This window comes from Oncorhynchus clarkii, unplaced genomic scaffold (genome assembly GCF_045791955.1).
Source record: "Oncorhynchus clarkii lewisi isolate Uvic-CL-2024 unplaced genomic scaffold, UVic_Ocla_1.0 unplaced_contig_13988_pilon_pilon, whole genome shotgun sequence".
NCBI classification, from domain to species: domain Eukaryota; kingdom Metazoa; phylum Chordata; class Actinopteri; order Salmoniformes; family Salmonidae; genus Oncorhynchus; species Oncorhynchus clarkii.
The window spans coordinates 181,848-197,920 of NW_027260826.1; the positions used below are offsets into that span (position 1 = coordinate 181,848).

General features: G+C 45.7%; 1 protein-coding gene across 1 annotated transcript; it reads right to left on the reverse strand.

Moving 5' to 3' along the window:
• Positions 1-4,238: 4,238 nt before the first annotated feature.
• LOC139401821 (cell surface glycoprotein 1-like) lies at positions 4,239-5,051 on the reverse strand. Its single transcript, XM_071145803.1, has one exon. The coding sequence runs from the start codon at positions 5,049-5,051 to the stop codon at positions 4,239-4,241; it is 813 nt and encodes a 270-aa protein (XP_071001904.1).
• Positions 5,052-16,073: the final 11,022 nt, after the last annotated feature.

Consider the following 16,073-nt stretch of genomic DNA (forward strand, 5'->3'; position numbering starts at 1 on the left):
GTAGATTACCAAAGAATCAAGCAAAGAATCAAGCAAAGAATCAAGCAAAGAATCAAGCAAAGAATCAACCAAAGAATCAACCAAAGAATCAACCAACCAATGTTCTTGTCTCGTGGTATTTGTACTTACAATTGTCTGATGAAACTAACTAGGTCTTACTGATACATGAATCGAAAACCAACAAGACCTTAAACAACAACGTCTTCCTGCCTGAATGTTGGGCAAACCAACCCCTTCCAACAAGATAACTTTCTGACGTCTGTGTTCATAATAAACCTAGTTTTTCTGGCTTTAAACTGCAGGTCACTGTTTGATCCCATTAAAAAAGATATTCAACAATTGACGTTTCAGTTTAGTGTACAATAGCACACAAACAGCATTTACTGCGTTTGTCCCCCTTCCTCTAGAATCTCATATTTCCTCTAGAATCTCCTCTTTCCTCCCCTTTCCTATAGAATCTCCTCTTTCCTCTAGAATCTCCTCTTTCCTCTAGAATCTCCTCTTTCCTCCTCTTTCCTCCAGAATCTCCTCTTTCCTCTAAAATCTCCTCTTTCCTTTAGAATCTCCTCTTTCCTCTAGAATCTCCTCTTTCCTCTAGAATCTCTTCTTTCATCTAGAATCTCCTCTTTCCTCCCCTTTTCTCTAGAATCTCCTCTTTCCTCTAGAATCTCCTCTTTCCTCTAGAATCTCCTCTCTCTCCTCTGTCCTCTAGAATCTCCTCTTTCCTCTAGAATCTCCTCTTTCCTCTAGAACCTCGTCTTTCCTCCTCTTTCCTCTAGAACCTCCTCTTTCCTCTAGAATCTCCTCTTTCCTCTAGAATCTCTTCTTTCCTCTAGAATCTCTTCTTTCCTCTAGAATCTCTTCTTTCCTCTAGAATCTCTTCTTTCCTCTAGAATCTATTATTCCCTCTAGAATCTCTTCTTTCCTCTAGAATCTATTCTTTCCTCTAGAATCTCCTCTTTCCTCTAGAATCTCTTATTTCCTCTAGAATCTCTTCTTTCCTCTAGAATCTATTATTTCCTCTAGAATCTCTTATTTCCTCTAGAATCTCTTCTTTCCTCTAGAATCTCTTATTTCCTCTAGAATCTCTTCTTTCCTCTAGAATCTATTATTTCCTCTTATTTCCTCTAGAATCTATTCTAGAATCTTTCCTCTATTCTAATCTCTTCTTTTTCATCCCAGATGCCACCCTATCCTCTATATAAAGTATTACTTTAGACCAGGTACTACAGGACTCAACAGTAGAGCACTATATAGAGTATTACTTTAGACCAGGTACTACAGGACTCAACAGTAGAGCACTATATAGAGTAATACTTTAGACAAGGTAATACAGGACTCAACAGTAGAGCACTATATAGAGTATTACTTTAGACCAGGTACTACAGGACTCAACGGTAGAGCACTATATAGAGTATTACTTTAGACCAGTACACCGATTTTGGCACCGACAGAGATGGCCGCCTCACTTTGCGTTTCAAGAAAACTTTTTACGTGTTATTTCTTACATTGTTACCCCAGGTAATTTTAGGTTTTATTACATACAATCGAGAGGAACTACTGGATATAAGAGCAACGTCAACTCACCAACATTACGACCAGGAATACGACTTTCCCGAAGCGGATCCTGTGTTCTGCCTTCCACCCAGGACAACGGAATGGATCCCAGCCGGAGACCCAAAACAACGTCGCCGTAAAAGGGGCAAACAAAGCGGTCTTCTGGTCAGGCTCCGGAGACGGGCACATCGCTCACCACTCCCTAGCATACTACTCGCCAATGTCCAGTCTCTTGACAACAAGGTTGATGAAATCCGAGCAAGGGTTGCATTCCAGAGAGACATCAGAGATTGTAACGTTCTTTGCTTCACCGAAACATGACTCACTCGGGATACGCTATCGGAGTCGGTACAGCCAGCTGCTTTCTTCACGCATCGCGCCGACAGAAACAAGCATCTTTCTGGTAAGAAGAAGGGCGGGGGTGTAAGCCTTATGATTTACGAGACGTGGTGTGACCATAACAACATACAGGAACTCAAGTCCTTCTGTTCACCTGACTTAGAATTCCTCACAGTCAAATGCTGACTGCATTATCTACCAAGGGAATTCTCTTTGATTATAATCACAGCCGCATATATTCCCCCCCAAGCAGACACATCGATGGCTCTGAACAAACTTTATTTGACTCTCTGTAAACTGGAAACCACATATCCTGAGGCTGCATTCATTGTAGCTGGGGATTTTAACAAGGCTAATCTGAAAACAAGGCTCCCTAAATTCTATCAGCTTATCGATTGCGCAACCCGGGCTGGCAAAACCCTAGATCATTGTTATTCTAACTTCCGCGATGCCTATAAGGCCCTCCCCCGCCCTCCTTTCGAAAAAGCTGACCACGACCACATTTTGTTGCTCCCAGTCTATAGACGGAAACTCAAACAGGAAGCACCCGTGCTCAGGTCTGTTCACCGCTGGTCCGACCAATCGGATTCCACGCTTCAAGATTGCTTCAATCACGTGAAATGGGATATGTACTGCATAGCGTCAAACAACAACCTTGATGAATACGCTGATTCGGTGAGTGAATTTATTAGCAAGTGTATCGGCGATGTTGTACCCATGGTGACTATTAAAACCTTCTCCAACCAGAAACCGTGGATTCATGGCAGCATTCTGCCAAAACTGAAAGCGCGAACCACTTCTTTTAATCAGGGAAAGGTGACCGGAAACATGACCGAATACAAACAGTGTAGCTATTCCCCCCGCAAGGCAATCAAACAAGCTAAGCGTCAGTATAGAGACAAAGTAGAGTCGCAATTCAACGGCTCAGACACGAGAGGTATGTGACAGGGTCTATAGTCAATCATGGACTACAAAAGAATAACAAGCCCCGTCGCGGACCACGATGTCTTGCTCCCAGACAGACTAAACAACTTCTTTGCTCGCTTTGAGAACAATACAGTGCCACTGACACGGCCCGCTACCAAAACCTGCGGGCTCTCCTTCACTGCAGCCAATGTGAGTAAAATAGGAGAAAGGGGGAGAGAGGTGCCCTCGGGAGGGCTAGAGGGAGAGAGGGAAAGAGAGGTGCCCTCGGGAGGGCTAGAGGGAGAGAGGGAGAGAGGTGCCCTCGGGAGGGCTAGAGGGAGAGAGGGAGAGAGGTGCCCTCGGGAGGGCTAAAGGGAGAGAGAGAAAGACAGAGGGAAAAAGAAAGATGTGAGGATAAGGTATTAGAAACCAAGAAGGGCTGCCAAGAATACTATATGGCCATTTGTTAGTTGGAAGTGCTGCTGTCATTTACACACACACACACACACACACACACACACACACACACACACACACACACACACACACACACACACACACACACACACACACACACACACACAAAGATGTAGGATCTTCAATTGAGCCACTTTGCTACAGCAGTAAAATATAACATGGACTGTGAATTATTATGTGGATATGAGCCGTTGAATATCAACCCCTGCAACAATGTTCATTCAATCCATAAAATAATTCACATTTCCTGTTGCTGCAGGATTATTTTCTTGCTTAAGCAAACTGGCTCAAATTAAGATCCTCCATCTGTAGCTGTGTTTTTCCCTCCCTCACACGAACTTTACAGGAGTTCATGCCATCCCCTACAAGCTTTACTTGGCCTAAACAATGCTATTAATTTTGTTTTCAACGGTGGTGATTGACCACGATCAATATCAATAGCAGTTTCCAGTCTCGCTCCCCATAGCTAAAAATTACTCAATGTCCAGTGATCTGGTAAGTGTTGGTGTTCCTCAAGGTTCTGTTCTAGGACCACTACTGTATTTCATTATATTAATGTAACACAATTCAAATGCTGTAGAATAAAACGGAACTGACATGTTGACATCGTCTCATACCAGACTTCACCCTCCTTATAACAGCTGTGAACAGTACATACAGCACACCAAGCCCTACGGACTGACAGGACTGACAGGCGTTGGTCTGTGGGACCTCCACTAAGTTTACAACCAGCTGGTTGTTCCTGGGACAAAACATCCACCACCCGCTCTCTTTTCCCACACACACAACACACCCTCCATCTCTCCCCCAAACAGGACAAGTCTCAACATGATCTCAGAGACTCAGCTCTTACTGATGTCACTCCTCCTCTCCGTTCCAGATACATACCACAACAAACACATAGCTGTCTGTGTAACAGGCTGAAACCAAACCAGACAAAAAGCGCAGTAGCAATTTGTCTAAATCTTTGTGTTGATTAAATGTGTAGTTATGTCAGTAGCGATGTCAGGAGGGATGTCAGTAGGGATGTCAGTAGGGATATCTGTAGGGATGTCAGTAGGGATGTCAGTAGGGATATCTGTAGGGATGTAAGTAGTGATGCCTGTAGGGATGTCAGTAGGGATGTCAGTAGGGATGTCAGGAGGGATGTCAGTAGTTATGTCAGTAGGGATGTCAGTAGGGACGTCAGTACGGATGTCAGTAGGGATATCAGTAGGGATGTCAGTAGTGATGTCTGTGGGGATGTCAGAAGGGATGTCAGTAGGGATCTCTGTAGGGATGTAAGTAGTGATGTCTGTAGGGATGTCAGTAGGGATGTCAGTAGGGATATCTGTAGGGATGTAAGTAGTGATGTCTGTAGGGATGTCAGTAGGGATGTCAGTACGGATGTCAGTAGGGATATCTGTAGGGATGTAAGTAGTGATGTCTGTAGGGATGTCAGTAGGGATGTCAGTAGGGATGTCAGTAGTGATGTCAGTAGGGACGTCAGTAGTGACGTCAGTAGTGATGTCAGTAGGGATGTCAGTAGGGATGTCAGTAGGGATGTCAGTAGTGATGTCAGTAGGGATGTCAGTAGGGATGTCAGTAGGGATGTCAGTTGTGATGTCAGTAGGGATGTCAGGAGGGATGTCTGTAGGGATGTCAGTAGAGATGTCAGTAGGGATGTCAGTAGGGACGTCAGTAGGGATGTCAGTAGGGATGTCAGTAGGGATGTCTGATCTGATGGTGTAGCTGTGAGTCTGACTGTTTGAGCCTCTGGAGTACAGATACATTAGTGTTCATTATGCTTACTAAAAACAGAACAACCACCACCCTCCTCTTTCCTCTGCACACACACACACACACACACACACACACACACACACACACACACACACACACACACACACACACACACACAGCGAATCTAACTGAAGCTGAAACTAATGTTCCTGTGCTTAGCTCAACAAAGTATTAAGTGAGCCACCAACCAGAGACATTTAAAAAAAAAACAGCAACGCTGCCTCTCTCGCAGTCTCTCTCTCTGTCTCTCTCTTTCCCTGTCTCTCTCTCTCTGCCTGTCTCTATCTCTCTCTCTCTCTCTCTCTCCCTCTCTGTCTCTCTCTCTCTCTCTCTCTCTCTCTGTCTCCCCGTCTCTCTCTCTGTCTCCCTGTCTCTCTCTCTCTCTCTCTCTCTCTCTCTCTCTCTCTCTCTCTCTCTCTGTCTCTGTCTCCCTGTCTCTCTCTCTCTCTCCCTGTCTCTCTCTCTCTCTGTCTCCCTGTCTCTCTCTCTCTCTCTCTCTCTCTCTCTCTCTCTCTCTCTCTCTCTCTCTCTTTCTCTCTGTCTCCCTGTCTCTCTCTCTCTCTGTCTCCCTCCCTCTCTCTCTCTCTCTCTCTCTCTCTCTCTCTCCCCGTCTCTCTCTCTCTCTCTCTCTCTCTCTCTCTCTCTCTCGCTCTCTCTCTCTCTCTCTCTCTCTCTCTCTCTCGCTCTCTCTCTGTTTCTCTCTCTCTCTCTCTCTCTCTCTCTCTCTCTCTCTCTCTCTCTCTGTTTCTCTCTCTCTCTCTCTCCCTCTCTCTCTTCCTTTCCCTCTCTTTCTCGCTCTCTCTCTGTTTCTCTCTCTCTCTCGCTCTCTCTCTGTTTCTCTCTTATACCTATTTTAATACTTATTTTTCACCATAATTTGCAAATAAATTCATTAAAAATCCTACAATGTGATTTTCTGGATTTTTTTCTCTCATTTTGTCTGTCATAGTTGAAGTGTACTAACTATGATGAAAATTACAGGCCTCATCTTTTTAAGTGGGAGAACTTGCACAATCGGTGGCTGACTAAATACTTTTTTGCCCCACTGTACATACCCAGCATGCAACAGAGGTGCAGGAGTTGTCACCTGTTTTTGCTGGTTTATGTTGTCGAAGTCGTGCCTAGGGGGGGCATATCTCTCTCTCTCTCTCTCTCTGTTTCTCTTTCTCTCTTTGTCTCTCTTTCTCTCTCTCTGTCTCTCTTTCTCTCTCTCGTCTCTCTCTCTGTCTCTCTTTCTCTCTGTCTTTCTCTCTTTCTCTCTCTCTTCTCTCTCTCTCTCTCTCTCTCTCTCTCTCTCTCTCTCTCTCTCTCTCTCTCTCTCTCTCTCTCTCTCTCTGTCTCTCTAACTCCCTCAGTCCCTCTCTCTCTACACAAACACACACACACAGAGAAGACAACACCACCTCTGTCCTGTGAACACCTGCCCCATCACGACCTTCAGCCAGACTCCAGATAAGCTGATTCAGACAGACCCACTCCGGCTCCCATACTCCCCAGCTCTGTCCTCACAGCAACAACAATGTTATGATGTTGTTCTGTCTAGACTAGACTGCATCCTGTCGTAGTTATGTAACTGGGGCTGTGTCTGGAATAACACCCTCTCAGTAGTATACCATTAGTCCACTACTTCTAATCTGTTCAAGGCTGCGTCTGAACAGTGCCATTTGAGAAGTAGCCCTGTGAGTTCTGGCCATCTCCTCCTCCTCCTCCTCCTCCACCTCCTCCTCCTCCTCCACCTCCTCCTCCACCCCCTCCTCCTCCTTCATCTCCTCCTCCACCTCCTCCTCCTCCACCCCCACCCCCCCCTCCTCCTCCTCCTCCTTCTCCTCCACCCCCTTCTCCACCTCCTCCTCCTCTTCCTCCTCCTCCTCCTCTTCCTCATCCTCCTCCTCCACCTCCTCCTCCACCCCCTCCTCCACCTCCTCCTCCTCCACCCCCACCCCCTCCTCCTCCACCCCCTCCTCCTCCTCCTCCACCTCCTCCTCCACCCCCTCCTCCTCCTCCTCCTCCACCACCTCCTCCTCCACCCCCACCCCCTCCTCCTCCTCCTCCTCCACCTCCTCCTCCTCCTCCACCCCCTCCTCCGCCTCCACCTCCTCCTCCTGGTAGTATCCTAGGTTTGGACCAACTTAGAGTGAGAACGTGCTAACAAGTTAGCATGTCTGCATGGGTTCTACTGTTACAGACAGCACACGATCTACACACTACACACACACAGACACACACAGACACACACACACACACACACACACACACATTCTCCATGGCTTTTTCTCTGGTCGGTATAATAATAATTAAAGTCCGCTTCGCTGAACTAAAGAAAATATCTCAATATGAAAACCAACTGAGTGTCTGACTGACACACTGGGCACAAACGTCAATTCAACGTCTATTCCACGTTGGTTCAACTTAATTTCATTAAAATATGACGTGTTGATGCAATCAGTGTGTTCCCAGTGGGATATCCCTGTGAGGAAACAAGAGGTTAATGTGGAGGGAAACAGAGCTCTGGTTTAAAAGAGGGGCCTGCTGCTCTTGTTTAAAAGAGGGGCCTGATTCTCTGGTTTAAAAGAGGGGCCTGATTCTCTGGTTTAAAAGAGGGGCCCCAGTTTCTCTGATTTTAAAGAGGGGCCTGTTTCTCTGGTTTAAAAGAGGGGCCTGTTTCTCTGGTTTAAAAGAGGGGCCCCAGTTTCTCTGATTTTAAAGAGGGGCCTGTTTCTCTGGTTTAAAAGAGGAGCCTGTTTCTCTGGTTTAAAAGAGGAGCCTGTTTCTCTGTTTTAAAAGAGGGGCCTGTTTCTCTGGTTTAAAAGAGGAGCCTGTTTCTCTGGTTTAAAAGAGGAGCCTGTTTCTCTGTTTCTCTGGTTTAAAAGAGGGGCCTGTTTCTCTGGTTTAAAAGAGGAGCCTGTTTCTCTGGTTTAAAAGAGGAGCCTGTTTCTCTGTTTCTCTGGTTTAAAAGAGGGGCCTGTTTTTCAGAACAAACTTCTGTGTAAATTGTATCAAATGTATTTTTTATTTTTTTTATTTCACCTTTATTTAACCAGGTAGGCTAGATGAGAACACCTTTATTTAACCAGGTAGGCTAGTTGAGAACACCTTTATTTAACCAGGTAGGCTAGTTGAGAACACCTTTATTTAACCAGGTAGGCTAGTTGAGAACACCTTTATTTAACCAGGTAGGCTAGTTGAGAACACCTTTATTTAACCAGGTAGGCTAGTTGAGAACACCTTTATTTAACCAGGTAGGCTAGTTGAGAACACCTTTATTTAACCAGGTAGGCTAGTTGAGAACACCTTTATTTAACCAGGTAGGCTAGTTGAGAACACCTTTATTTAACCAGGTAGGCCAGTTGAGAACACCTTTATTTAACCAGGTAGGCCAGTTGAGAACACCTTTATTTAACCAGGTAGGCTAGTTGAGAACACCTTTATTTAACCAGGTAGGCCAGTTGAGAACACCTTTATTTAACCAGGTAGGCTAGTTGAGAACACCTTTATTTAACCAGGTAGGCTAGTTGAGAACACCTTTATTTAACCAGGTAGGCTAGTTGAGAACACCTTTATTTAACCAGGTAGGCTAGTTGAGAACACCTTTATTTAACCAGGTAGGCTAGTTGAGAACACCTTTATTTAACCAGGTAGGCTAGATGAGAACACCTTTATTTAACCAGGTAGGCTAGTTGAGAACACCTTTATTTAACCAGGTAGACTAGATGAGAACACCTTTATTTAACCAGGTAGGCCAGTTGAGAACACCTTTATTTAACCAGGTAGGCTAGTTGAGAACACCTTTATTTAACCAGGTAGGCCAGTTGAGAACACCTTTATTTAACCAGGTAGGCTAGTTGAGAACACCTTTATTTAACCAGGTAGGCTAGTTGAGAACACCTTTATTTAACCAGGTAGGCTAGTTGAGAACACCTTTATTTAACCAGGTAGGCTAGATGAGAACACCTTTATTTAACCAGGTAGGCCAGTTTAGAACACCTTTATTTAACCAGGTAGGCTAGTTGAGAACACCTTTATTTAACCAGGTAGGCCAGTTGAGAACACCTTTATTTAACCAGGTAGGCCAGTTGAGAACACCTTTATTTAACCAGGTAGGCCAGTTGAGAACACCTTTATTTAACCAGGTAGGCCAGTTGAGAACACCTTTATTTAACCAGGTAGGCCAGTTGAGAACAAGTTCTCATTTACAACTGCGACCTGGCCAAGATAAAGCAAAGCAGCGCGACAACAAACTACATTAGAAAGACTGGCTGTCTAAACCCATTATCAACATTCTTCAAACCTTTAAATATTTAAAGATAATACCTATTTAATTTGTGAAATTGAATGGCCTGCTTGTGAGAGTTCATACTATTAAGCTTTACTGTTTTTCTCTCCTCTCCCTCCGTCCCTCTCCGTCCCTCTCTCTCTCTCTCTCTCTCTCTCTCTCTCTCTGTCTCTCTCTCTCTCTCTCTCTCCCTCTCTCCTCTCCATCCATCCCTCTCTTTCTCGCTCTCTCTCTCTCTCCTCCCCTCTCTCTCACCTCTCCCTCCGTCCCTCCCTCTCTCTCTCTCTCTGTGGCATTTGCCCTCCCTCCCTCTCCTCTCTCCCCTCCCTCCCTCCCTCCCTCCCTCCCTCCCTCCCTCCCTCCCTCCCTCCCTCCCTCCCTCCCTCTCTCCTCTCCTTCCCTCTCTCTCTCTCTCTCTCTCTCTGTGCCATTTGCCCTCTTTCTCTCCTTCTCCCTCCCTCCGTCCCTCTCTCTCCTCTCTCCCTCCCTCTCTCTCTCCTCTCTCTCCTTCTCTCTCCCTCCGTCCACATCTCTCTCTTTCTCTACGCAGTGCCGCCCTTGTTGGGAGTTGAACTGTGGCAGTTAATAAGAGTAACAGTAAGAAACGGCAGGAAACACTAGACATGTTCAAATCTACTGCACCACACTGGCAAATTATATCTGTGGGTCTCTTGACATAATACCATTTGGGTTTTTTTTGACGGCCGGAGTCATCTGCTGGAGGACAGGCAGACAGCCACTCCAATCCATTTGTGTTAGCTACTTTAGCGCCCTAGCGAAGTGAAGTAGACTACTCCCTATTCCAAACCAGAGAGACATATAGTGGATAGGAATGAAACACACCATCCTCCCTTCTCTATACTTCAGCCTTATCAAAGGGGGTTCATTCAAAAAGTGGACCTAATACTGACGAATGTGAAAACAAAAAAATTTAATAAAATAATAATAATAATTGTCAGTGATTCAAGGGGAAGAGAAAGGACAGAGAGGGGGGGGGAGGGGGGGGGGCGGGGATGTTCGCCGACTGAATGTGACCAAACACAAAGCCCTCTCTGCCACACTGTGACATTGGATTAGAGACAGAATGAGACTGGCTGGATTGATTACACAATGGAATAACAGAAAACTAGAGCAAATAACTGAACCTAAACTAGAAAAGGCATATAGGAAACAAATGTTATTGTATTATTCTGAGTTACTGCAAATACTATGGCTACTATCAGTCAATGAAATCTATAGCCTTGCCTTAGCCACAACACGCCTCCTGCCATGATACACACTGATCTAAACAACAAGCCTCCTGCCATGATACATACAACAAGCCTCCTGCCATGATACATACTGATCTGACAACAAGCCTCCTGCCACGATACATACAACAAGCCTCCTGCCATGATACATACAACAAGCCTCCTGCCATGATACATACAACAAGCCTCCTGCCATGATACATACAACAAGCCTCCTGCCACGATACATACAACAAGCCTCCTGCCACGATACATACAACAAGCCTCCTGCCATGATACATACAACATGATACATACTGATCTGACAACAAGCCTCCTGCCACGATACAAACAACAAGCCTCCATGATACACACTGATCTGACAACAAGCCTCCAGCCATGATACACACTGATCTAAACAACAAGCCTCCTGCCATGATACATACAACAAGCCTCCTGCCATGATACATAGAACAAGCCTCCTGCCATGATACATACTGATCTGACAACAAGCCTCCTGCCACGATACATACGGATCTAAACAAGCCTCCTGCATTGGAACACACTAATCTAAACAACAAGCCTCCTGCCATGATACATACTAATCTAAACAACAAGCCTCCTGCCATGATACACACTGATCTGACAACAAGCCTCCTGCCCTTATACAAACTGATCTAAACAACAAGCCTCCTGCCATGATACAAACTGATCTGACAACAAGCCTCCTGCCATGAAACAAACTGATCTGACAACAAGCCTCCTGCCATGATACACACTGATCTGACAACAAGCCTCCTGCCATGATACAAACTGATCTGACAACAAGCCTCCTGCCACGATACATACAACAAGCCTCCTGCCATGATACATACAACAAGCCTCCTGTCATGATACACACTGATCTAAACAACAAGCCTCCTGCCATGATACACACTGATCTGACAACAAGCCTCCTGCCCTTATACAAACTGATCTAAACAACAAGCCTCCTGCCATGATACAAACTGATCTGACAACAAGCCTCCTGCCATGATACAAACTGATCTGACAACAAGCCTCCTGCCATGATACACACTGATCTGACAACAAGCCTCCTGCCATGATACAAACTGATCTGACAACAAGCCTCCTGCCACGATACATACAACAAGCCTACTGCCATGATACATACAACAAGCCTCCTGCCATGATACACACTGATCTAAACAACAAGCCTCCTGCCACGATACACACTGATCTAAACAACAAGCCTCCTGCCACGATACAAACTGATCTGACAACAAGCCTCCTGCCATGATACACACTGATCTGACAACAAGCCTCCTGCCATGATACATACTGATCTAAACAACAACCCTCCTGCCACGATACACACTGATCTGACAACAAGCCTCCTGCCACGATACACACTGATCTAAACAACAAGCCTCCTGCCACAATACACACTGATCTACACAACAAGCCTCCTGCCATGATACAAACTGATCTGACAACAAGCCTCCTGCCATGATACACACTGATCTGACAACAAGCCTCCTGCCCTGATACACACTGATCTGACAACAAGCCTCCTGCCATGATACAAACTGATCTGACAACAAGCCTCCTGCCATGATACAAACTGATCTGACAACAAGCCTCCTGCATTGATACATACAACAAGCCTCCTGCCATGATACATACTGATCTAAACAACAAGCCTCCTGCCACGATACAAACTGATCTGAAAACAAGCCTCCTGCCATGGTACAAACTGATCTGACAACAAGCCTCCTGCCATGGTACAAACTGATCTGACAACAAGCCTCCTGCCATGATACAAACTGATCTGACAACAAGCCTCCTGCCATGATACGTACTGATCTAAACAACAAGCCTCCTGCCATGATACATACTGATCTAAACAACAAGCCTCCTGCCATGATACATACTGATCTAAACAACAAGCCTCCTGCCATGATACACACTGATCTAAACAACAAGCCTCCTGCCACGATGCACACTGATCTAAACAACAAGCCTCCTGCCATGATACATACTGATCTAAACAACAAGCCTCCTGCCATGATACACACTGATCTAAACAACAAGCCTCCTGCCATGATACAAACTGATCTGACAACAAGCCTCCTGCCATGATACAAACTGATCTGACAACAAGCCTCCTGCCACGATACATACAACAAGCCTCCTGCCATGATACAAACTGATCTGACAACAAGCCTCCTGCCAGGATACATACAATCCTCCTGCCATGATACAAACTGATCTGACAACAAGCCTCCTGCCATGGTACAAACTGATCTAAACAACAAGCCTCCTGCCATGATACAAACTGATCTGACAACAAGCCTCCTGCCATGATACATACTGATCTGACAACAAGCCTCCTGCCATGATACATACTGATCTAAACAACAAGCCTCCTGCCATGATACATACTGATCTAAATAACAAGCCTCCTGCCATGATACATACTGATCTGACAACAAGCCTCCTGCCATGATACACACTGATCTAAACAACAAGCCTCCTGCCATGATACACACTGATCTAAACAACAAGCCTCCTGCCACGATACATACTGATCTAAACAACAAGCCTCCTGCCATGATACACACTGATCTGACAACAAGCCTCCTGCCATGATACACACTGATCTGACAACAAGCCTCCTGCCATGATACACACTGATCTAAACAACAAGCCTCCTGCCATGATACACACTGATCTGACAACAAGCCTCCTGCCATGATACACACTGATCTAAACAACAAGCATCCTGCCATGATACACACTGATCTGACAACAAGCCTCCTGCCATGATACATACTGATCTAAACAACAAGCCTCCTGCATTGGAACACACTGATCTAAACAACAAGCCTCCTGCCATGATACATACTGATCTAAACAACAAGCCTCCTGCATTGGAACACACTGATCTAAACAACAAGCCTCCTGCCATGATACAAACTGATCTGACAACAAGCCTCCTGCCATGATACAAACTGATCTGACAACAAGCCTCCTGCCATGATACACACTGATCTGACAGAACTAATCTCATCTCTACCAGGCAGATCAGATCTGGGAGGGTAAAACGCTCCTTTGACACAAGCCTTCACCAGGATGTCTCTCTATGAAATGTAGAGTTCCCTTCGTTCACACGTTCAAAGGAAACATATGTTTACACGCTAATCTGCTTAGCAACACGGAATGGGAGATTCAAGATAGAGGCGATATCAACATTGTTACAGACAGCTAAGATATCTTCATTGAGATGCTAGGATATCTTCATTATTACAGAGATGCTAAGATATCTTCATTATTACAGAGATGCTAAGATATCTTCATTATTACAGAGATGCTAAGATATCTTCATTGGTACAGAGATGCTAAGATATCTTCATTATTACAGAGATGCTAAGATATCTTCATTGGTACAGAGATGCTAAGATATCTTCATTGGTACAGAGATGCTAAGATATCTTCATTATTACAGAGATGCTAAGATATCTTCATTGGTACAGAGATGCTAAGATATCTTCATTATTACAGAGATGCTAAGATATCTTCATTATTACAGAGATGCTAAGATATCTTCATTATTACAGAGATGCTAAGATATCTCCATTATTACAGAGATGCTAAGATATCTTCATTGGTACAGAGATGCTAAGATATCTTCATTATTGCAGAGATGCTACTTGTCTAAACAAGATGGCGATGACATCGCCATGGCGATGACAGCAGGAGGAACAGACTAAAACCTTAGAATGTCTTCTGAACACAGTGACGGAAGGATGACAGAGTGAGAGGGGAATGAGAGGGTGAAAGAGAGGGATGACAGAGTGAAAGGGGAATGAGAAGGTGAAAGAGAGGGATGACAGAGTGAGAGGGGAATGAGAGGGTGAAAGAGAGGGATGACAGAGTGAGAGGGGAATGAGAGGGTGAAAGAGAGGGATGACAGAGTGAGAGGGGAATGAGAGGGTGAAAGAGAGGGATGACAGAGTGAGAGGGGAATGAGAGGGTGAAAGAGAGGGATGACAGAGTGAGAGGGGAATGAGAGGGTGAAAGAGAGGGATGACAGAGTATGTTTGTGTTAGAGAGAGAGAGAGATATAGAGATACTATAGATAGATAGACAGAAAGACAGAGAGACTGAGAGAGAGAGAGATACTATAGTCCAGGTATTCTCAAACTGGGGACGCGTAATGCCGTCGGGGGTACGCCAAATACAAATCTGATATACTTTTTCTCCCAACAATTTTTCACATTTTCTTTTTTTTAAATTTGACCCCCTTTTCTCCCCAATTTCGTGGTATCCAATTGGTAGTTACAGTTTTGTCTCATCGCTACAACTCCCGTACGGGCTCGGGAGAGACGAAGGTCGAAAGTCATGCGTCCTCCGAAACACAACCCAACCAAGCCGCACTGCTTCTTTACACAGCGCGCATCCAACCGGGAAGCCAGCCACACCAATGTGTCGGAGGAAACACTGTGCACCTGGCAACCTTGGTTAGCGCGCACTGCGCCCGGCCCGCCACAGGAGTCGCTAGTGCGCGATGAGACAAGGATATCCCTACCGGCCAAACCCTCCCTAACCCGGACGACGCCGTCCAATTGTGCGCCGCCCCACGGACCTCCCGGTCGCGGCCGGATGCGACACTGCCTGGGCGCGAACCCAGAGAACCAACTAACCAATCAGGTGGGCAGAGAGAACCAACTAACCAATCAGGTGGGCAGAGAGAACCAACTAACCAATCAGATGGGCAGAGAACCAACTAACCAATCAGATGGGCAGAGTGTGGTGCACAGCTGTGCCACTCCACAGGCACCCCAGAGGTATGTGGGACCAGATGTGGAACACACTTTAACAGAAGCTCTCGTTCCTTGACTCCTTGTCCAGACGTGTTTTATGTCGTATGGACAGACAGGAAGCCTGCTCTTTAGCCTGTCTGATGTTCAGCTTTTCTCTCTAACGACGTTCAACCACTTCAGAAGACAGAAAATAATGATCAACATTCTGTTATGAAACTGAAAGTATAGCTGTGGTGATAAAGTCACTAGAACAAATCAGAACAAATTAAATATAAACTTTTGATTCAATAAATGTAAAACTGTACATTGCAACTGTATAAGAATCCAGAATCGCAGATGCAGTCCCAGACCCAGTCCCAGACCCAGACCCAGTCCCAGACCCAGACCCAGTCCCAGACCCAGTCCCAGACCCAGACCCAGTCCCAGACCCAGACCCAGTCCCAGACCCAGTCCCAGACCCAGACCCAGACCCAGACCCAGACCCAGACCCAGTCCCAGACCCAGACCCAGTCCCAGACCCAATCCCAGATGCAGACCCAGTCCCAACCCAGACCCAGACCCAGTCCCAGACCCAGACCCAGTCCCAGTCCCAGACCCAGTCCCAGACCCAGTCCCAGACCCAGTCCTGACCCCCTTCTTATGTGGGAACAGCTAACGTTACATTCCTCTGCCCTGCTCTACTCT

Coding starts and splice junctions, on each gene's coding strand:
- LOC139401821 (XM_071145803.1), bottom strand. CDS start 5,051: ATGTATCTGTACTCCAGAGGCTCAAACAGTCAGACTCACAGCTACACC.